Here is a 25,107-nt window from a genome sequence, read left to right as displayed (position 1 = left end):
ATGGTGATGGAGATGAAGAAGGCAACTGGAGGATCAAGTTTATAGGGAGGAGAAATCAGGAATCCTGTGTGGGACAAGTGAAGCTTGATATGCCTGCTAGATATGTCTACTAGTGGAGTTTTTGAATAGTTGCTGAATAGGCAGTTAAGAATACAACTCTGGAGTTTAGGCGAGAAGTCCAAGCTAGAGATATAAATTTGGGAGATGTCAGCATATAAATCGTAAGCAAAACTGAGGTGGAGATGGAATTGAAATCATCTAGGGAGTGAGTGAGAAAAGGGGACCTGAACCCTGGGGAACTCTAATATTTAACGATTAGGAAGATGAAAATTAATATTCGCAGTTATTCATGATTTAGACACATTTCCTTGCAGAAGCCATGGGAGGCAGCAATTTTGCAGCGTACCTTGGTTTCTAGTGTCAGATTATTAGAAATTTGAAGGGCTGCTAGTGGTTGCTTTACTTATTAAACGGAAATGGATTTATTTTAAAACTCAAGGCTATTTCTGTCTCTACTGACTGACTATATGGTAAGACCCTCATTATTTTTCCTCAGAGCAGGCTTTTAATTGTAACACCATACACATTTTGTGCAATTTTTTGTTTCATGTTTGAGCTTTGTCTTTCTTTGCACCCTCACTGCCCTGAAGACTATAAGCCCCCCACAGACTTGGGGATGACTATTCCCTAGTACCTAACACGATGCTTGCTATACATGATCCTCAATAATAAAAGAGAACATTATTCATTTATTAACCAGAATGAGTTCTAAGTGCCTATTAGTGGCCGGACACTGCCCAAGTTGCTGAGGATACAGAGGTGCAGCAGAGTCTGGCTTGGAGGATCTCTAAGCCTAAAATAAGACTGAGATGGACAGGAACAAAGCAATCCTTGCAAGAAGGTATCTGGACATAATCAATGTCTGCCCTTCAAGTAGGTGGACAAGTGGTTGCTTAGTGGATACAAGTTATCCAAATTCCATTTAATAACAAATCTTGTTTGAGCATGGTATATTTCACACCATATCATTATTATTTGAACCTTAAAGTGACTCTACAAGGTAGGTACTTTTACCCCTATTTTATAGATGAGGAAACTAAAGTTTAGGATGTCTAATCAGACAAGTTAGTCCTACTGAAGTAGGTAGCCAAGGCAGTGGCTGAACCAGGATCTCCTGAAGCAGGGTCTCCTAGTTTCACTTTCTATATTAGACTCCTCTATACTTAAATACTCCATTATTTTAAGATGAAATCAAGTCCAACAGAGTAAGAAATGGTGCTAGAGAGATAAAAGCATTATTCTCAGAATAATGACATTTCCCTGCTTCTCCTAGAACTGCTGGTCAAGGTTATATATTAGGGCTGGTTGGAAAATAGAAATTCCATCTTGGCTACAAGGTACAACTAGTGACCTTGCTGATTGAATCTGTTCTAGCTCTATAGCCTAGGCAAAAAGAACACTGATTGAGAACATTTGTTGTGTTACATTTACAAAACCTTTGCCAGATGCACACATACAGAAAGTATTTAGCCTTTTGCAGTAATCAGGAGTTATTTCATGGTAAGAGCCAATCTCAGAAGTTGCTCCAGCAGCTGGGATTGTTGTTCCTATGTCTGTTTTTATCTCTTTTATTTGTAAATTTATAGTTTCTTTTCTTTGCTCATTATATACAATTTCCAACTCTAGAGAGGGATCAGCTCTAGAGAGGGATCTACATAAATGCCAAAGTATTTAAAAATATATGCACCTGCTGAAGGCCTTCAACACCAGGTCATATCATGAAATATTGTTCATGATCTTTATTATAATAATTGTAAAAATTATATGATACTATCTATTATTTTTATTTATATTTTAGTCAGGGAATAAAGAAGTGATTTTGTTTCTCATCCAATAGTAAAACCCCTATTATTTAATTTAAGCAATATAGGATGAAGTGAAATATAGAGAAAATGTTTAATATCAATGCCTATCAAATTTTATGTAACACTTATAACCAAGGTATATTTCACCTCACTGGATTTAACAAATAACAACATTTCATTTAATTTATCCACTTCCTAATGGTATGGAAGATCATAGGAATTTTATGCTAATATCCACAGCAAGAGAGAGATATTTCCTTAAAAAGACAAAATGTTTAATAGACATTTATACTAAATGATAAAATCAGGCCAGGAAACATACCTAACTTCAATAGTTACTTGATAGGTAAACAAACTATAGTAACAGTTATTTAAAAAAATACCCTTTTTACGCAGCAGAACACTTGCATGTTTTCGTCCATTTCGGTTTTCCACGTGGCAGGTATAATTTGCCAGGTCAGCCTCCACCACTGAATCAAAGATGAGTGCCAACTCAACTTCTTTTTCTCCAAGATGCTCTTTGAGGAGCCTGAAATAAAGGAAAGTATTCTTGGCTGAATTGGTTTGATTTGGGGAGAGCCCAGCCATGCAAGGACTAAAGATGGTTACGTAGCTTACTAAGGTCTCCAGTGGGCTGGAGAGTCCTGACGGGGTGTATGTGCAGAAACTTGGAAAAGAAAACACAAAAAGTGACTCTTAATGCAAAGATCAGATGGAAAATGAAAAAAGTGAGGAATTCACTCAGCAAAAAGAAATATTATCATGCCACTAGGCTTTGATAAATGAAGCCAATATGATTTGTGTGGCAAAGAGGAGGAGACGTTGGACTCCATATTCTAAGCTGAGCTTATGAAAACAAATTGGATTTTTGCAACACGGCATGAAGGGAAAAATGTCTGTAGAAATGTAGAGTTTATGTCAGAGGCTAGAGTTTTGACAACAGGGGGCAAGATGGTAAAGAAATGGGCCTTGAAAATGACTGCCTTATGAGAATTAAACTAAGGGTGTTTAGTGGCCTTTTATCCCCAAATATCAGTGAGAAGCCTGTTCTCTACTTTCTCCTGCCTTCTGTCCAATGCAGGTATATACCCCTAATCCTCCAATGACCTACCATGGCCCTGCTTTCTCCCGACATTGCTCGCCATTTGTCTTTCTCCTTCCCTCCACACCCTCCCATGCCCCTAGGAGGAACTGCCCTATGTGACATTTTCTCATAGTGCTGCCTTTTGCTTTCTCAAGTGAAGTTGCAAAGGTTCTTGAATGGCCAGTAACAGTTGTTCTTCACAGAGGAGCTGAGTTGCCAGGAACCTTTCCTGAGGAGCGTGCCTCTTGTTTCTCTGGAGAGTTATATTCTTGCCATGGCCAGCTGCCTCCTGGGTGAGGTGAAAGTAGGTACACTGCCTACTATTACTTTCTAACTCCTGGTTTTAACCAAAGAAAGAGAAAATTGTGAGTCTAAATAGTGGAAAGCCTGCTGTTAAGTTCTGGGGTGAGGTTGTTAAATACATGAATTTGCAAGATGGAACATTTGGGGCATTTAAAGTAATTCTCATCTCCTTTTTGACACCTGGTTAGGAAGGCAGAGAAGAACATTCAGATTTACTGGCATTTAGCATAAAGTTGGAAAAGACAACTGTACTCAGAGAAAACTGGGTTATAAATATGGGCCTCCCACTTACAAGCTCAAGCTGTATTCTTACAAAGTAATTAACTCAATGGCACCTTAATATAACTCATCTTTAAGTTGGGAAAAATACCTGCCATACTTAACTTTGTTGTGGGGGTAAAATGGGTAAAATGATTTCAAGATTAAATGGCATATGCAAATGCAAATGAATGTTATTAAACACCAACATTTCATTATCCAAAGGTGAACTTTATAAATTTTGGCTCCTCGAAACATATTTGTATTTATACTTATTGATATTTCAATTTTGTTTGGATTAATCTCTTCTGGCTCCCCTTTAAGAGAAGGAAAGACTTAAAGTTGGGTTGGTGAGAGGGAGTTCTTAGAATCTGAGAATCTTCCATACTGAAATCCTAAACCCAGATTATATTCCAAATAGAGATGCTTTTAAAATTAACCCTATTTCTGTTACCTTCCAATAATATACATATCAGAGAGTTGACAATACTGGCATTGGTAACTTGAGTAAGTCTCTTTAGTATAAGAATTTTCTTAACCATATTTCACTGGTAGTCTATTCATTTTTTTCTTCCTGGCTAAACTTGCAGTTTTCCTCTCTTTCTCCTCTCCCAACACATACCTAAACAAGGAAAAATGGGAATTTACTGTCCTAATGGTTTATATTGAATTTTACTCTATTTTCCCCCTGCTATGTGTATATCACACTATACTCAATTCTTTTAGTTCTGTGTGACCTGCTATGGGATAACCCCCTTTAGGCCAGAAGCTGCTTAAGCACCACAAATTAAGTTTGATTTAAAGCTTCACATGTAGGGCAGCCACAGCCTTTGCCAGGCATAAGGCAGAAAGCTGATCCTGTCCCTCCAGACAAAGCCTTTCCCTCTTCATTTCTAATGCAGTTTCCAAAAACAGCTCTTCACAGGCTGCAGAAAGAATCTAGAGAGAGGATTTGAAAAATGATCCTTCATCTATTAATATATATGAGGTGTCTTAATTATCAGCTCTTGAAAATCTAGAGTAGACCTGCTTTTTTGTAATTAAAGAGAAAATTGGTGTTTATGTCTATAAATCATTCTGCAGAGCAGTCACAATTTCCTAGCAAATATTGATATGTAACAATCTATCAATTATTCTTTGTCATTCCCCTGAGTGCCTAGCTCTGGGATAGGTATTTGGTATAAGAGCAGTATAAGCACTAAAAGACCAGGTGCCTGCTCCCAGTAAGCATTAAAATTTAAACGAGACAAAATCTACACAGCTGAAAAAATTATAGGCGGAATGAAGTAAAACAGGATGGTACAGTCATTCTTACAATGGAATTTCAAAAAAGGGAGAGATTATTATTTACTAAATTAGCTGGAGAAGGCTTGAGAAGACTCTGCCTAAACAAAAGGAAGAAGGAAGTGTTTTCTAGGAGGGAAGATAGGAACAGGTTTTTGCAAAATGTTTGAAAGAGAGACACTGAAGGGACTGGTTTTGGAATGGAGGATACAAATAAGGGGGTCTTGGGATATACTTCAAATAACTTCAGAAGTATCTCATTCCAAGGATTAATATTGAAGGCAAGTTATAGGCAACAGTGAACACTGGCAAAATAAAAAATACTAAATTCAGGTGACAGAAATCACTAGTTTCAAAAGTTTTATTGTTAAGACCTATTATTAAAAAGTAATACTAGAAAATGTTTAGAAGTTGTCACTCTCATACTTATAAGAGAAAAAGCAAACAAAATAAAAGTCAACAACTTTTCGTAGATCCATCAGAGAATTGAGGTCACAGGGCAAACTCCTGCCCCCTAAATTTGAGATAGCTAGACAATTACTGAGAATCACAGTGTACTGGGAGCAGAAACCCAGGAGCAGGAATCAGCATGAATAAAAACACTTAAAATGTAATTGATGAGTCACTGTAGGCCCAATATGGACTAGATTGAGAGTTAAAAAAAAAAAAACAAAACTCCATGGGATCTAATCTTAGGGGTGCCCTATACTTTCATGAGTTTTGCTTCCAAGAGCCTGTCCAGAGTTTCAGGGTGAAGATCAGAGAATCCTTTATGCTTTTGGCACAGGAAGGGGAAAAGCAACTATCTTGAAATGAGCCCAGAGCACTCTTTCTTCTTAACAAAGGCACGCCCTCAAGTGAAACTCTTTAGCAGAACCTAAATTACTTGGGTTTTACCGAAACTGGGGGAAGAGAAATATCCAACTCCAGCCTCCTCAAGCCTTCCTGTCTCATCTAAGAAAAGGAGGAAAGCTGAGGAATACTTGTAAAGGTCACAGCCTGAAGGTACAGGTTCATTGAAAGACTAAGACTTTACCATAGGATTATAGAATACTTACCACCACACCAATCAAGCTCCTGTATGATTACAAAGGTTTTCAGCTGAAAAACCTGCAAAACTCAGACCTTATTTAAGAAGCAGTCTCTAGGAAAACTGAAAGAAACAGTGGAGACATAAACAAGTACATTATAGGAAATTTTAGCCTCTTACACCTACGACTACAGAAAACAGTAAACACAGCCTAACTCCTAGCCACATAAACATAAAATCTCACAATAAAGACCTATTTACTTCAGTTCCTTTTATCTGATACATCACATCTGGCTTTCAATCAAAAAATGATAAGGCATGTTAAAAAGAAAGTCTGAAAAGACAATGCAAGTGTCAGAACCATATTCAGGTATGGCAGAGAATTATCAGAATGGGAATATAAAATAACCATTATTAATATGTTAAAGGCTCAAATGGAAAAAGTGAACAACATAAATCAATAGCTTGGTAGCATAACCAGAGAGATGGAAATTCTAAGAAAGGCTCAGAAGGAAATGCTAGAAATAAAAACACTGTAATAGAAATAAAGAGTGGCTTTCATGGGCCATTAACAGACTGGACGTGGCCAAAGAATCAGTGATCCTGAAGACAATCAACAGAAATTTCCTAAATTGAAACACAAAGAGAAAAGAGCATGGCAAAAAAAGGGACAAAACATTGAACACCTGAGGTATAACTACAAAAGGCATAACATACATGTAATCTAAATACCAAAAGAGAAAGGAACAATAGAAATATTTGAAGTAGTAATAACTGAGAATTTTCCAAAGATACCAGACCACAGATGCAGAAGTTCAGAGAATACCAAGCAGAGTGAAAATTAGAAAAGTTACACCTTGATGCATCATATTCTAACTGTATAAAGTGAAAAAATGAGAGAAAATCTTAAAAGAATTCAGAGGAAAAAGCTTAGCTATAGAGGAATAAGAATAAGAAATACATCAGACTTCTCTTTAGAAACTATGTAAGCAAGAAGAGAGTGGAGTGAAATATTGAAAGTGTTGAAAGAAAATTACTACCAACCTAGAATACTGTATCCATTTATCCTTCAAATGTGAAGGAAAAATAAAGACTTTTTCAGACAAACAAAAACTGAGGGAATTTGTTGTCAGTATACCTGTCTTGCAAGAAATGTTAAAAGAACCTCTTAAGAGAAAATGAAAATGATATAGGTCAGAAATTTGGATCTACATAATGAAAGGAAGAGTGTTAGAGAAGGAATAAATAAAGAAAAAATATTTTATTTTTCCTATTCATAATTGATCTAACTGGTAACAGTTTGTTTAAAATAATAATAGCAATAAAAGCAGTTATAAGAAGTTCTGAGGATCTAATATACAGCATGGTGACTATAGTTAGTAACATGTGTTTTATACATGAACGTTGCTGAGATTAGATCTTAAGCATTCTCACCACATTAATAAAAGAGTTAACTATGTTAACTATGTGAGCTTAACTAATATAATGGTATATGTCAATTATACCTCAATAAAATAAAATGAGAGTGAAAATGTAACCTGCAGAATGGGAGAAAATATTTGCAAACCATATATCTGATAACGGGTTAATATCCATTGGCAAGAATGTGGAGAAAAGGGAACACTGTATACTAATCGTGGGAATGCAATTTGGTGCAGCCATTGTGGAAAAGAGTACAGAGATTCCTCCAAAAACTAAAAATGGAACTACCATATGATCCAGCAATCCCGCTTCTGGGTATATATCAAAGGAAATTAAATCAAGATCTCAAAAAGATATTTGTACTCTCACGCTCAATTTAGCATTATTCATAATAGGCAAGATGTGGAAACAACTTGTGTCCATCAGTAGATGAATGGAAAAAGAATATATGGTTTATGTGTACAATGAAATATTATTCAGTCTCAAAAAAGAAAAGAAAAGAAAATCTTGCAATTTATGACAACGTAGGGGAACCTGGAGAATATTAAGTCAAATAAGTCAGACAGAGAATGAAAAATACTGAAAAATACTGTATAATATTACTTATATATGAACTCTAGACAAGCCAAACTAATAGTGACAGAATGGTGGTTACCAGGAGCTGGAGGGTGGAAGAAATAGGGAGATGCTGGTTGGTAGATGAAATGGGGAATTGCTGGTCAAAGAGTACAAACTTTCAGTTGTAAGATAATAAGTTCTGGAAGCCTAATGTACAGCATGGTGACTATAGTTAACAATACTGTACTGTATCCTTGAAATTTGAGAGGAGAGTAAATCTCAAGTGTTTTCACCATACACACACAAAAATGATAACTGTGTGGTGATGGATATGTTAATTAGTTTATTGTGGTAATCATTTCACAATGTATACATATACCAAAACATCACATTGTATACATTAAATATATACAATTTTTATTTGTCAATCATACTTCAATAAAGATGGAATTTTTTAAAAATCAAAAATGAAATAGAGCAAAGAGATTGGATTCCCCCCAAAATAAAAAATAAATAAAATAAAATAAAATAAAATGAAAGCTTGTAATTCTTGGAACATATGGTAGTTCTATTTTTAGTTTTTTGAGGAACTTCCATACTGTTTTCTACAGTGGCTGCACCCATTTACAATCCCACCAACAGTGTACTAGGGTACCCTTTCCTCCACATCCTCTCCAACATTTGTTATTTGTGTTCTTTTTGATGAGAACCATTCTGACAGGTGTGAGGTGATCTCTCATTTTGGTTTTGATTTGCATTTCCCTGATGATTAGCGATGTTTAGCATCTTTTCATGTGCCTGTTGGCCTTCTGCATTTCCTCTTTGGAAAAATGTTTATTCAGGTCTTCTGCTCATTTTTAATTGGGTTCTTTGTTTTTTTGATGTTGAGTTGTATGTGCTGTTCCAGTTTCCATTAACTGTAAATAGTCCCTGAAACCAAACTGAATCCTCCTTTGACGACTAGGTATCTTGCAAGTCTCTGGGTCTTTATTCTGAGTATGAGTAATCATTATCCAGGAATAATGATTGAGAACATCAATAATAGGAGATAGTTTTTAAAAACCCTCTTAAGGAAACAAAATCTTTATTTTAGTGTCATTTGCTTTTTAAAAAATTCCTGTTAAAGCCTTATTAGTCAAAGACCAGGATCAAGCCCGTAGGCTGACACAATCAGATTTGTTGACTGAATACACTGTGGAAGGAACGCTCCAGAGGAACTGTGGATTGTTTCTTGATTGAAGAGAAGAAAAAAGCATCTTTTGTAACATTTGGGTTCCCACTAAAGATTCTGAGGATGGTGTAAAGAAGCAGAAATAAGTTCTGGATTGATTGCAACTTCTGAGGCAGTTGGTGGTATGGGGGGAGGATTGACTAGGAATTGTGTACTGTCATGAGGAGGTGGTTTACTAATTGGGTATTCCCAGTAATATGAAAATAGCAAAGCAGGTCTGGGCATCACTGGTAAGAAAACAGTAGTCACTCCAAAGAGGTGGGGGTCATTATGGCATTATACAACTGCTGCATGACCTTGGAAGAAACAGTATTTTCTGTTAACTTTGCAGCTGGTTTTATCTGTCTGTCCTCCCAGCCTGATTAATAGCTGGGCTGCTTATTCTCAGTCCCAACTGATTTTTTACTCTTTCAGTCCTGGGCAGGTTTTGACTCTTTATATCCTAAATGTGGACTACAACAGATCATTCTGAGAATTGATGATTCTTGCTAGCTGTGTTCTGATAAAGTCAATGTAGCTCCACTGGAACTATGAATCAACTGCCCAAGGACAGCTCTTCCTCCGTCACTAAACCTCAGATTTTTTAATCTGTAAAATAAACTGATATGATTTATCTCAGATGGTTATCATAAAAATCCAATGTAATTTAGGATGTCAAAATGTTTCTGCAACGTACCGTGTAGCATAGAAACATGGAGGAATTATTATTTACTAACTATAGTTGCTTGTCTCGAGCAGCTTACAATAGAAAACACCATATTTGAGACTAGGCATCTATAATCTGCTCAGTAAATGAAGAGAGATAACAAATATGTCTTAGGTAGCCTTTAAATATTTTATGCATACGTCAAGGCTAAGACCCACTGTGGAAGTGGAACTGTGGATAGTAGAGTCACCACTCCTCCAAAAATCATCCTTCAGATAAATGGTCATTAAGGCTGCCCTTAGGTAAAACTATGCTGCTTATGAAGTTTACTTTTCCATTGAAGACTCCTTATGACTTACAATATCTACACTTACATATATATATATGATGAGTTTTGAAAATTATTTAAGTCAAGGCAAAGTGATCAATCAATATTCCTCCTTCCAGTGGGATGACCTGAGAGTGGGAGAAAACAAGAGATTATGTGTGTGTTAGGGGATTGTTTTGTTATGTTTTTAGTTCAATTTTGGGGCAGCCAGAGCAGGTTGGGTGTTTCAAGGCACTGAAAAAGCATGGTGGGAAGCTGCCAAAACAGAGCTCATCATTTTGCCTTGGCCTTCCTGGGGAAAAATTAATATTCCCAGCTCCATATTATTTGTTTAAATTGGTGAGATATTAATAGGTTATTTTGGATCTTTAACATAGACTCACCCTATTTTAAGAATAAAATCTTTTCATACCTGTATCACATTCCCTTCTTTGTCAAGAGCATTTCACTTACTCAAGAAAGGTATGTTAAGGTAAAGGGATGGAAACAGAAGGCTGGAAAGTGGTAGAAGCAGGAGTGAAAAAAACAAAACTTACAAGTGAACAAAGCCCATATTCAACTTGTAGCCTTTTAGGAATTGAAAGTAAATTAAATTATTTGCATTTTAAGAAGCTTGTCTGAAAAGCCTTAAGATAAATTGAATATGTTTTTCAGGTCAAGAATTATACAAGATTTGGTAAACTTGCTTTATGGTATTGGCTGGGAGAAAAACATTAGCTATTGATAGGGAGATTTGTAAAGTGAGATTTATAATCGAAAATTACTCTCCATTGGGGCAAAGCAATTGCACTGAAATTCATGCAGTCTCCATCGACTATCAGATGCAATTCACAACCCTGCAGGGAAGCTTAAGGACTATTATTTCTTGTTTAATAGGATTAGTTCAGTTTCTCTGGCATTTTTTATTAACACTGTGGAATATGTACCTCACTGTAATTTTTTTAAAAAAATTCTCAAGCCTCTGTTAAGATTAATTAAAAGGAAAGTCTGTAAAGGTGTGGAACTGGGTTGGTCTTGCTAGAATGCTCATACCCAAAGACTACTCCTGTTCATGAACTCTCTTACCCCACTTTGCAAGCCGTTCCCATTAAGTTTAAACAGAGGGACAGAAATTAGGAAGTCCTCTCCTAAGGATAGTTTCCACTGTGTCTCCTCCAAATAATAATTTGACTTCTCTGAATAGACATGGTAGAGCTTGTAGAGAGCAGCTTGTTGCAAGGACTTTAAAATGGTAGATAAAAATAACCAGATTTGCACAACTGTAGCTTATGCTACTGCACATGCAAAATTCCCTTAACATCCCCACAGATGACATCTTTTGGAGTCAGTGGAAATGCTGCGATGCAGTTGTATGGGATAGGCTGGCAGTTGTGATTGGATGCTACATTTGGGTTCAAATTTCCTTAGGGCTCAGTCTCTTAAAACATCATGGACTTTGGTAGGGCTATGCCAAATTTCTGCCTAAAGGGAGATAAAGGAGAATCTGTATGCCCAGAGTGGAGTTTGAGTACTTTGGCAGCAGGTTGCAAGTAAGGAGATACAAGGAACCATGGTGGTCAAAGTAACCCAGAGAACAAACAAATAAGAACTCCAAAACCCTGGTCAGGATTCGATCAAATCTGCTAGTCAAACTGCAAGGGGGGGCTTCCCTGGTGGTGCAGTGGTTGGGAGTCTGCCTGCCGATGCGGGGGACGCGGGTTCGTGCCCCGGTCCGGGAGGATCCCACGTGCCGCGGAGCGGCTGGGCCCGTGAGCCATGGCCGCTGGGCCTGCGCGTCCGGAGCCTGTGCTCCGCGGTGGGAGAGGCCACAGCGGCGAGGGGCCCGCGTACCGCAAAACAAATAAACAAACAAACAAACAAAATGCAAGGGAACTGCTGAATACAGAGGCTGCACTGACTATAGATTAGGCTGCACTAATCTACCCTTAGGTAGATTTTTTCTTCAAAGTCTTCTATTCCTCTGGGGCAATACTAAGAGATAAAAAGGTACAACACATACTTCTAGGATCAAGCTGCTGCCCAGGAAATGGAGAACCTAGGCAGCATGGTCAGTCGTCTTGCCAGATCCATTGCCTCTGCAGCAGCTTCTCCATAAGTTAACTTCTTAAGAGAAATTAATTTACATCCCCACTTCTTAGATCTACTGGGCAGTGCACTTCTGACATATGTGCACAACACAAGAGTTGTGATTCAATTAAAATATGAAGTAAATACAATACCCTTTGGGAGAGCTATGCATTCAGAAGGAAATTTTGTTTCCAGAAATGATTTTGAGAGGAATCCTCTACTTCACATCTTCAGCATTCTGCTGTCAGAACTGTTCCCTTTGGAGAATATATGTGGGCTATGAAAGAATGCAGATCTTTTCTTGATTGAACTAATGATATGATTAGCAACTTTGTTTTCGATGAAACTACCAGATTTGTTCCAATTCACCATACTGTGTAAAAATCTTGTTTCAAGGACATTGCTTTTGGAAGCTAGAAAACAGAATCTAGTAATTAACTCGTGTGTTAGCATAAATGGCCATAGCCTGAATGAATTCCCACACCCACACAAGCTCCCAAATAGATCATAGATCATACAATTAATATTACAAAATGGCCAACTATATGTTTCTCTTGGCCAGGAATTCCTGCCTCTTTGTTTGCACTTCTCTGAAAGTGTCTCTAGTTAGCTAGTAAGGTTTTGTGAAATTTTCAAAACAAATTCTATGTTACTTTCCTCCCCTGCAAAAATATAGGTATGCACTCTTTGTTACTGGAAGGGTTGCAGATGGTAGAGAAAGAGGATCTAACAGAATCCAGTAAACAATGATGTTTTGCAAATCCTGAAAGTTTGACTTCCTATAGCGCTTTAATATCTGGGTGACTCATTTGGCACCTAATACAGTGGCTGGGACTGGATTAAACTGTTTCACATATGTGTGCTTTGTCTCCCACCACTCTAATCATTTGCTGCTGGAGCAGCAGCATGGCCTAACTTTTCTTTTGTAAAATGGTATAACCACTTTGGAGTATAGTTTGGAAAATTCTTAAAAAGTCAGATAATCCTGGAGAAAAAAAAAGACAGTAAGTAAAAACTAAGGCCATTTGAATGAAGTATAGACTTTAGTTAATAATAACGTATCAATTTTGGTTCTTTAATTGTAACAAATGTACCATAGTAACTTAAGATGTTAATAACAAGAAAAACTGCCTCTTTTGCCATGTGAGGACACTGAGGGTACAGTAAGAAAATGGCCATCTATCAACCAGGAAGTGAGCTCACATCAGCCATTGAGTCTGCTGGTGCCTTGATTTTGGACTTCCCAATCTCTAGAACTGTGAGAAATAAATATTTGTTGTTTAACCCACCCAGTCTATGAAATTTATAGCAGCTGAACAGAATAAGACACTATCTTTACAATTTTTATGTAAATCTAAAATTATTCTAAAAAGTAAAGATTTTTTTAAAAAAGCTTTAAAAGGAACTAAAACAGTTAAATGTACACTTACTATCAAATTCATCCATTCCATGTCTAGACATTTATCCAGGAATAAAGGAAATATATATGCATGCAAAGATGCATACATGTATGTTCATAGCAGCTTTATCTGTAATAGCCCTCAAACTGGAAACAACCCAAATGTCAATCAACAAGTGAATGGATAACCAAATTGTTTATATCCATATAATGGAATAATACTGAGCAATAAAAAAAAAGAATGAACTACTGATACTTGTAACAAGACAGATGAATCTCAAAATAATTGTGTTTAGTGAAATAATCCAGACAATAAAAGAGCACGTACTGCATGATTCCATTTATATAAAACTCTATAAAATGCAAACTGATTTATAGTGACAGAAAGATAAGTGTTGTTTTGAAAGAAGGGCAGGAGGGGGGCATTAGCAAGGAGCACCAGGAAACTTGTGGGTAATTTATATGTTCATTATCTTCATTATGATGATGGTTTCATAGGTGGATACATATATCAATCAGCCCTTACAGATTATACACTCTAAATTGTGTGTTTATTGTATGTCAATTATGTGCCAATAAACCTGTTTATTTTTTTAAAAATCCAATTAGTCATGTATAGGAAAAGGGAAATAATTATCTTAGGCTCATATAACTACTACCTTTGATCATTAAACATAGCTCTGAGCTTTTTGGTAGTGGAAATTTTGCTTCTTTGTACCACTGTACCTACCACTGGCTGTTTGGGGACCAGTTTCTTTCTCTGAAAAATGACGAGTGACCCTTAAAGTCTTTTACAGGCAGATATATTGAGAATAATTCTAAACATGTATCTTCTGAAATAAGTTAATATAAATTCATTTGCATTAATTTCATAAACCTTAACTTGAAATTGGCTAATAAAGTGATACCTATTAGGAACCTTAAAGATTAAATGGGAATTAATAGTTAAGAACTATTTGTAAGTAGTATACTGATTATTTTTTTCTGAGTATCTTTTTATGTCAGGCAATCAGTTAGAAGTATTTTTTAAAAAATAGCTTTATTGAGATATCATTTACATACCATACAATTCATCCATTTAAAATGCACAATTCACTGTTTTTTAGTATATTCACAAGTATGTGCAACCATCAGCACAGTCAATTTTGTAACATTTTCATCACCTCCAAAAGAAGCCTTAGACTCAAAGGGCATAGAGATTCCTCTTGGGGTGATGAAAAATTTCTAGAACTAGATAGTGGTGGTGGTTGCACAACATTGTGAATGTATTAAATGTTACTGAATTGTACACTTTAAAATAATGCATTTTAGATTACAATATTGTATCCAGCACACCAAAACCCACTCCATAAAACTTACCCATATACTCTAGGTACTTACCCTTATCGCTCCATTCTCCCAGCTCTAAGCAAATACTAGTATACTTTTGTCTCTATAGATTGGCCTATTCTAGGCATTTCATATAAATGAAATCATATAATATGTGGTCTTTTGTCACTGACTTCTTTCACTGAGAATGTTTTCAAGGTTCATCCATGTTGTAGTGTGTATCACTATCTCATTTATTCCTTTATATGGCTAAACACTATTCCACTGTATGAATACATCACATTTTATTTATCCATGCATCAGTTAATGGTCATTTAGGCTATTTCCACCTATTGTCTATTATGAATAATGCTACTGTGAACATTTATATACAAGTTTTTGTGTGGATATATGTTTTGATTTCTCTTGATTATATACCTAGGAAGGGAATTGCTGATAACTCTTTGTTTAACCATTTGAGGAATTGCAGAAAGTGGCTGCACCATTTTACACTCCCACCAGAAGTGTATGAGGGTTCCAATTTCTCTGCATCCTCGTCAGCACTTGTTGTAATCTGACATTTTGATTATAGCCATCCTAGTGAGTATGAAGTATTGGCCAAAAAGTTTGTTGGGGTTTTCCATACCATCTTACAGAAAATCCCGAACGAACTTTTTGGCCGACCCAATATTATCACATGGTTTTGATTTATCTTTCCCCGATGACTAATGGTGTCAGGTACATTTTCATGTACTTTTCTTCCTAGAAATATGCTCATATAGAGAATATTTTGCATAAACTCTCAGGGGGTTCATAGACCCTCAAAGATATGTACCCCTAGGGGGGAGTTATTACATGGACACATGAAGAAAAACTGTCATGGTAGTTATTATAAATTATACCTAATCATAGTAAATAATATAATGTGTACATTTTTCTTTTAAACTGCTCTATATTTAATAAGAAAAATAAAAGAACACATTTTAACATTAGTTGCACTGAAATACTGGTTTGATTTCTATTTCATGATTCTTAATAGCGGTGGAGGGGGAGGGGTCCCAATTCCTATTGGAGTGAGAAAAGTACATTATATATCACCATTTCTGAAATCAAAGGGTAACCCCATAGACTGAGGTAGAAAAAATTACCTAGCTCTTATTTGTACAATGTGGTCATATACATAGGATTAGAAAACCAATAGAATAGATATCTATATACCAGGGAGGTATCTGTGTAACAGGAGAGTGAAAAGAGGTCTAGGGAGGTACTAACCTGAAAGTCACTTTCAGGATGAGCAGTGGGTACTGGGAAAAAGAAACACTATTCAACAAGAGTCAACAGTTATTTTGGCGAGTACTGGCTTACTACTGCCACCACAGCTTTATACTTATGACATATGAAAGTTGTCTGTTCCCAGGGAGTAAATGAGCATTTGCCCTGTGGTCTGAAGAGTCACCTACAAAGTTTGGATCTTTGCTGGGACTAGAGAAACAGTGGCCTAAGCTTTGAAACCTTAAAGGAATTTGCTTAGGCAGCTTTGAGGGAATCATTATACCCCATGGTATATTCTTAGAACCTGAGAAAACTTCCTTATATTGGAAGCTTATACATTAGCATTTCTTAAGACAGTCAGCCTCATTCTCTCCACCAGATCAGCTTTTAGAAAATGGAATGATTTGGAGTTGCAATTAAAATCCCAGGCAGAAGCTCTTCTAGGATGTTCCATTGCTTAACTGCAAACACAGCAAAGAAAAGTAAGCAATTCAAGTTCTGTACCTTATTTCACCTTCTCTAATGTGACCTGCCAGTTCCTCAATAAACTTCTCCCCTTTCATCCAGTAGATCATTGGTCCGGACTCTCCACTGAATCCAAAGAATGCTTTGCAAGGGATGTTCAGAGGCTTACCTGAGAATGACAGAGAAAAAAATGAGCAAATGGCTCTGGTTATCATTGGAAGACAGAAAAGGACCATTTAACATCCAAAGGAAAACTCAGAAGTGACCCATTTATAACTCTTCTTCCAATCACCTTATCACTGCAAATGAGAACATTTTAAAATAGTTACAAGGGCCTCTGGGAAATTTAAAAATTCAATATATTATCAAAAATGAGAAAGTAAAGAAAGTTACTAAGTTTTTAGAACTGCTTATTTTTACTGCCTCCCTCCTAGGAACTAATATGAAAGAATCATATGGAAGGAACCCTCTTTTATTTTCCTTTTTTGAGCATATTAATAACTGCTTACTTGGACTTACCTTTGAAGTTAACATTAATCAAAGTATAAGTTAATTTTTGATTTGTGAGAAAATATATAATAGACTATCCACTATTACTAAGATTGCATAGAGAAATTTTGTTAATTCTGATTATTGTATATTCTGAGAAAAATTGGATAATTAAAATCAAATAAGAATATTATAATTATATCTATAGAAAGTACATGCAGTGAAAACTCAGTCTAACCATATCTTCGATATTCCTTGTGTCACCTACAGAACTTAAATAATTCTAGGCAATACTGCAGTTTTTTACTATGCATCTTGGTGATTATAGCTAAAAACTTTGTTTTAATTATGAATTTATCAAATATATAAGCAATTTTTTTTTGCTGGCGTTGATTTTATTTTCTTCTTACAAAGTACATCAGTAAGGGAAGAATGGTATAGAGAGTACAATCTTGACATTTCTGACAAAGGGATCCCCTAATTCATAAATCATAATATAACATATCATTTTCTCTATAACATGTAATTTTTGCCCTGGTTGGAGCACTAGATAAAGCAATTTCAAAAATATTTTTTTCCTTGTATAGTACATGGTGAAATTGTTCCCATTATAACTCTGAGCTGTGTAAAATTTCTCCTTTCTATTCTTAAATTGATCCAAAACTTCCATGTTCTAAGAACCATTACTTTTTGGGAACCTTTCTATTTAATCACCATAACTAGCAGATGGCTTGCTTTGAGGACCATTTTCACCAAGAAACAATTTTAATTGGAGTTAGGGTCTACATTGAGACTGTGGAAATTAAGAAAACCTCATAGACATATGGATGCTGGGTGATAGGCTGGGCTTAACCACAATAAGTGCTACCAAATATTGGTCTTTTTATAGTGTAAATTTCTCTCTCAGCAAATGACTTGTCATGGACCTTTGGGATCATTCAATTACTCTCAAAAGCTTTGATATCAACAGTCTTTCATATATGTCATGCTAATCTGAAACAAAGTTATTCATTGTTTCTTTGAACATGTGTTTTGTGATACAAACTTGTCTAAAAAATGGAAGACAGCCTTGTATAGCTAAGAGATGTGGGTCCTTGTTTTGGATCTATCATTAAAAAGTAGACTCTCTGGCCCTGGGTACATTACCTAACCTTTTACAAACTGATTTCTCATATATGTAATACGGATGGTAATAATACTTTGGATGCTCAGATAAGACAATATCTACAAAAGTGCTTGGTGAACGTGCAAGTCCCATCCAAATTTAGCATGGTTGTGTTTTCCTTCCAAGGCTTGGTCTTTCAAAAAGTCAAGTTTGAGGCATAATTCTATATATGTAATGAGATAGATAACTGTTCATTTTGATCCTGCCAATCTCATGTCCTTCTTTTACTTATGAGTGCCTATGGGGTAATATCCTTTTCTTATCAATGCTCTATAAATATTTCCCAGATTCTAGAGTAGGTGTGATTCATCCAAGCAGGCCCTGTGTTCTCTAAACCCGAACACAGGGTCTTTTTATGCCTTACTGCTCTTCATTCCCATGAAACTAAAGGTATTACAGAATGTCAACCTAGATGGCAAAAGATCCAGAGACTGTGATAAACATTATTATAAGGATCCCAGTTGCTAAAACTACCAGTATATACATTTATACAAATAAATTCTGGTTGTCATTCCTTTGGGCTATGTTGAAAGAATATATCAAATAAAATACCTTTTAGTGATTCCTAGCATGTGGGTACTCAGGCCTGGTTTGATTTTAATGGAAAAAGACGATTATAGCGATGTGCAAAAAGGTGCCTCCCTGAGGTGGTCTATCAAAAATGACAGCATCTGCCCTTTCCTTGGCACTACACAATGGGTACTGACTATTGCAGCGATTTCTCCTGGGAATGTTTTTACTCTCCTATCAGACAGGTTTTGCTAAATAAATGAAAGAGACATATTTCAGCAGTCTAGTTTCTACAAATGCTGAACAAATATCCTGAAGCCTTTGTCAACGGCTAAAACAGGAAGATGGTTCAATCATCATACGCAGTACTCTGAGGAGAGTCCCAAAATGATCAGCTCTTGCGCCAGATAGTAAGAATCAATGTGTGCCACGTTGTGAATACCTCTTCTTTCAAAAGGCCTGGGAGGGATCTCAGCACTGATTGAGCAAATAACCTGAAACAGTCTCTCCAGGTTTTTCTAAAATCTGGCTTACATGCATGTGCAAACTCCTATCTACCATTTGTATCTGTTTGCTATTGTATTGTTTTGCCTCCAGATGTTTTCAAAGTCATTCCTATGGTACTGTATATCCTACTAGTAGAGATGACCAACTCATATTTGTATCTAAAAAGGATTGTACAGTAGGTTAAAGACTATCAAAATAAAAATAACTTTGCGAGCTTCTCAGTGTTTTGTGCTATTTACAAGGTAACAGCTTTAGACATAACTCCCTTTTAGGTTCAGTCTGTATTACTAGCAATTTCTCTATCACTTTATTAAGTCTAGACCAGTCAATAAAACATATGTTCATACAAAGACTTATATATGAATGTTCATACCAGCTTTATTTGTAATACCCCCAAACTGGAAATAGTCCAAATGTTCATCAACAGGTGAAGGAATACTCTGGTACATCCATACAAAAAATATTCATCAGGTATGAAAAGGATGAAGTACTGATACATACCACAACATATGATTTTTGAGATTTAAAGCAATTATACTAAGTTAAAGAGGTCAAACAAAAGAATACATGCTTTATGACTCAATTTATATAAAATTCTAGGAAGTTAAAATTAATCTATAGTTTCTTAAAAAGTTGAACATCTGCCATGTGATCCAACCATTCCATATGAAAGCCTATGTCTATATAAAGACTTGTACACAAATATTCATATCAGCTTTATTTTTTCAATTGAGGTATAATTGGCATATAATATATTAGTTTTAGGTATATAATACAATGATTTGATATTATATATTGCAAAATGATCACCAAAATAAGTCTAGTTAACATGTCACCACACATAGTCATGAATTTATTTTTTCTTGTGATGAAGGCTTTTACGATCTACTCTCTTAGCAACTTTCAAAATGCAATACAGTACTAACTATAGTCACCATGTTGTACATTATATCACCATGACTTATTTACTTTATAACTGGAAGTTTGTACCTATTGACCTCTCATTTTGCCCACCCACCACAAACCCCACCTCTGGCAACCACCAATCTATTTTTATCTATGAGTTTGTTTTATGTTTACTTATTTGTTTGTTTTAGATTCCACATATAATTGAGGTCATACAGTATTTGTCTTTGTATGACTTATTTCACTTAGCATAATGCCCTCAACATCCATCCATGTTGTTTCAAATAGTGAGATTTCATTCTTTTTCATGGGTGAATGATATTTCATTACACACACACACACACACACACACACACACACACACACACCACCTTTTCTTTATCCATTCACCCATTGATGGACACTTAGGTTGTTTCCATATCTGGGCTATTGTAAGTAATGCTCCAATGAATATGGGGGTGCAGATACCTTTTTGAGCTAGTGTGTTCATTTTCTTTGGATAAATACTCAGAGCGGAATTACTGAATCATATGGTAGTTCTATTTTTAATTTTGAGAAAACTCCATACTGTTTTCCATATAGTGGCTACACTAATTTATATTCCTACCAACAGTGCACAAGGTTTCCCTTTTTTCCACATCCTCACCGACACTTGTTATTTGTTGTCTTTTTGATAATAGCCATTCTAACAGGTGTGAGGTGATCTCCTTGTGGTTTGATTTGCATTTCTCTGATGATTATTTCATGTACCTGTTAGCAATCTGTTGATTATCATTTCATGTACCTGTTGGCCATCTGCATGTCTTCTTTGGAAATATGTTTGTTCAGATCTGCCCATTTCTAAATCAAGTTTTTTTTTTTTTTGGTTTGGTTTGCTATTGAGTTATATGTGTTCTTTATATATTTTGGATATTTACCACCTATCATATATATGATTTGCAAATATTTTCTCTTATTCAGTCAGTTGCCTTTTCATTGTTGATGGTTTCCTTTACCGTGCAAAAGCTTTTTTGTTTGATGTAATCCCATTTGTTTATTTTTGTTTTTGTTGCTTTTGGTTTGGAGTCAGATTTTAAAAATCATCTCCAAACTAACTGATACCAAGGAGTTTACTGCCTATGTTTTGTTCTAGGAGTTTTATAGGTTCAGGTGTTTCATTCTACTCCTTAATCCATTTTGAGTTAATTTTTGTATATGGTATAGGATATTCATCCAGTTTCATTCTTTTGCATGTGGCTGTCTAGTTTTCCCAATAACATTTATTGAAGATACTGGCCTTTCCTCATTGTATAGTTTTGACTCCTGTGTCATAAATTAATTGACCATATATGTGTGGGTGTATTTCTGGGCTCTATATTCTGTTCCATTGATCTATGTGTCTGTTTTTATGCCAGTACCATACTGTTTTGATTACTGTAGCTTTGTAATACAGTTTGAAATCAGGGAGTATGATGCCTCCATATTTGTTCTTCTTTCTAAAAATGTTTTGGCTATCTATGTCTTTTATTGTCCCATACAAATTTTAGGATTGTTTATTCTATTTATGTGAAAAAATGCCATTGCCATTTTGATAGGGATTGTATTGAATCTGTAGATTTCTTTGGGTAGTATAGACATTTTAACAGTATTGTTCCTTCCAATCCATGAGCATGGGATACCTTTCCATTTATTTTTGTCTTCTTCCATTTCTTTCATGATGTCTTATAGTGTTCAGTGTATAGGTCTTTCACTTCTTTGGTTAAATTTATTCCTAGGAATTTTATTCTCTTGATGCTGTTGTAAATGGAGTTTTATTCTTAATTTCTCTTAATGATAGTTTGTTATTAGTGTATAGAAATGTGGCAGACTTTGGTATATTGATTTCATATCCTGCAACTTTACTAAATTCATTTATTAGTCTTAACAGTTTTTTTGTGGAGTCTTTATGGTTTTCTATACATAATATCATGTCATCTGCAAATAGTAACAGTTTTAATTATTCCTATTCACTTTGGATGATTTTATTTATTTTTCTTACCTAATTGCTCTGGTTAGGACTTCCAATACTCTGTTGAATTAAAAATGGTGAAAGTAGACATTCTTGTCTTGTTCTTAATCTTAGAAGAAAAGCTTTTAGCTCTTCACCATTGAGTATGATGTTAGCTGTGGGCCTGTCATATATGGCCTTTATTATGTTGAGGGATGTTCCCTGTATAACCACTGTGTTGAGAATTTCTATCATACTTGGAAGTTGAATTTTATCAAATGCTTTTCCTGCATCTATTGAGATGATCATATCATTTTTAGCCTTTATTTTTTTGAATTTTATTTATATTTTTTATACAGAAGGTTCTTATTAGTTATCTATTTTATATATATTAGTGTATACATGTCAATCCCAATCTCCCAATTCATCCCCCCACCCACCACCACTTCCCCCCTTAGTGTCCATACGTTTGTTTTCTACATCTGTGTCTCTATTTTTGCTCTGCAAACCAGTTCATCTGTGCCATTTTTCTAGGTTCCACATATATGCCTTTACTTTTTAATGTGATGTATCCCATTGATTTGCAGTTGTTTAGCCATTCTTGCATGCCTGGAATAAATACCACTTGATTATGGGGTACAATCCTTTTCATAAATTGTTGAATTTTGTTTGATAATGTTTTGTTGAGGATTTTTGCGTCTATTTTCATTTGGGATATTGGCCTGTAATTTTATTTTCTTGTGGTGTCCTAGTCTGGTTTTGGTTTCATGGTAACACTAGCCTTGTAAAATGAAGCTGGAAGTGTTCCCTCCTCTACAGGTTTTTGGAAGAGTTTGAGAATAATTGGTATTAATCCTTTCATGTTGGGTAGAATCCATCAGTGAAGACATCCGATTCTGGACTTCTGTTTCTTGGAAAGTTTTTGACTACTGATTCAACCTCCTTACTAGTAATCAGTCTGTTCAGATTTTCTTTCTTCAGGATTCAGTCTTAGAATGTTGTCTATTTCTAGGAATTTACCCATTTCTTCTAGGTTATCCAGTTTGTTGGCATATGATTTTCATAGTAGCCTCTTAAGATCCTTTTATCTGTGGTATCATTTCTAATGTTTCTTCTTTCATTTGTTATGTTATTTTTGTGAGCCCTCTTTTTTTCTTGGTGAGTATAGCTAAAGGTTTGTCAATTTTGTTTACCTTTTCAGAGAACCAACACTTAGTTTCACTAATCTTTTCTGTTGTCTTTTTAGTCTTTATTTCATTTATTTCCACTCTGATCTTTGATATTTCCTTCCTTCTACTAACTTTGGGCTTCATTTGTTATTCTTTCTCTAATTCCTTGAAGTATAGTTAGGTTACTTATTTAAGATTTTTTGTTTGTTTGTTTCTTGAGGTAAGCATTTATTGCTATGAACTTCCCTCTTAGAACTGCTTTTGCTGCATCCCACGAATTCTGGTATGTTGTATTTCCATTTTCATTTGCTGAACAGTATTTTATAATTTCTCTTTTGACTTCTTTGTTGATCCATTTGTTGTTTAGCAGCATGTTTAATATTCATATATTTGTGTATTTTGCAGTTTTCTTCTTTTAATTAATTTCTAGATTCATTTGATTGTTGTTGAAATGATGCTTGATATGATTATTTTTGTAAGTTTTAAAACGCTGTGTTTATTTTTTTAACATCTTTATTGGAGTATAATTGCTTTACAATTTTCTGTTCATTTCTGCTGCATAACAGTGAATCAGCTATACATACACACACACACACACACACACACACACATATATATGTACATATATCCCCATATACCCTCCCTCTTGTGTATCCCTCCCACCCTCTCTATCTCACCACTCTAGGTGGTCACAAAGCACCGAGCTGATCTCCCTGTGCTAAGGGTAAGCTTGATATGATTTTGATCTTCTTAAATGTATTAAGACTTATTCTGTGGCCTAACATATGATCTATTCTGGAGAATGTTCCATGTGCACTTGAGAAAAAATGTTTATGCTGCTGCTTATGTAATGCCCTTTGATTATATAATGAAGTTTGATTATTTTATTCATTGAATCCATGAATATAGAACCCTCAAATATGAAGGGACGACTGTATACAGTTATGTGTCTTGGTGTAGGTCTCTTTGGGTTCCTCATACAAGGAATTCTCCAGGTTTCTTGGATTTGGGTGTCCATCTCCTTCCCAGGTTAGGGAAGTTTTCAGCCATTATTTCTTCAAATATGTTGTATGGCCTTTTCTCTCTCTCTTCTTCTGGGACTTCCTATAATGCAAATGTTAGTCTGCTTGGTGTTGTCTCATAAATCTCTTAAGCTATCTTCACTTTTTTCCCATCCTTTTTCTTTTTGCTGCTCTGATTGGGTGAGTTCTACTGCCTTGTCTTCAGGTAAACTTTTCTTTGCTTCATCTATTATAGTGTGATGTTGAATCCCTCCAATGTATTTTTCAGTTCAGTTATTGTATTCTTCAGTTCTGTGACTTCTGTTTGGTACTTTCTTACATTTTCTATCTCTGTGTTGAAATTCTCATCCTGTGCTCATCCGTTCTTCTCCCAAATTTGGTGAGTATTTTTATGACAATTACTTTGAACTCTATCAAGTAAATTACTTATCTCCATTTCATTACGGTATTTTACTGAGATTTTATTTTGTTCTTTTGCTTAAAACATATTCCTCTGTTTATTTTCCTTCACCCTCTGTGTTGACTTCTATGAATTAGATAGAACAACCACCTTTTCCAGTCTTGAAGTGGTGACCTCATGTAGGAGATGAACCTTGTTGCTCAACTCACCCTAGCTTTTGGTTGTCTCTCAAACCTTTGTGATTGTCCAAGCAGTCTATTATATTTTTAATAGCTCCCAGTAATTTAGGGTGTGCCAAGACTTGTCAGTGGCCTAAAGAGGGGAGGATCTCAGTAAGCACTTATATTCAGGCTGATTGGAACTCAGATCCTCAGGAAGCAGCTTTTAAAGTATTCATATATAACAGTCCTGTGGATCCACAAGTGTAATCCCTGCTAGCCACCAGAGCTAGGC

At 35.6% G+C, this 25,107-nt stretch overlaps 1 protein-coding gene across 1 annotated transcript in view; it reads right to left on the bottom strand.

The window, feature by feature from the left end:
* The window catches only part of IL1RAPL2 (interleukin 1 receptor accessory protein like 2), a gene marked incomplete at both ends in the record, with an annotated part of 1,088,726 nt that overhangs the window by 24,884 nt on the left and 1,038,735 nt on the right, over positions 1 to 25,107 (bottom strand). Inside the window, 2 exons of the mRNA XM_082865016.1 lie at positions 2,249 to 2,394; positions 16,560 to 16,689. Of these exons, the coding sequence (XP_082721142.1) occupies positions 2,249 to 2,394; positions 16,560 to 16,689 (276 nt within the window). The remainder of the gene's footprint in view (positions 1 to 2,248; positions 2,395 to 16,559; positions 16,690 to 25,107) is intronic.

Source organism: Leucopleurus acutus, assembly GCF_964270905.1.
Source record: "Leucopleurus acutus genome assembly, chromosome: X".
NCBI classification, from domain to species: domain Eukaryota; kingdom Metazoa; phylum Chordata; class Mammalia; order Artiodactyla; family Delphinidae; genus Leucopleurus; species Leucopleurus acutus.
This window is presented reverse-complemented; position numbering and strand designations above follow the sequence as displayed.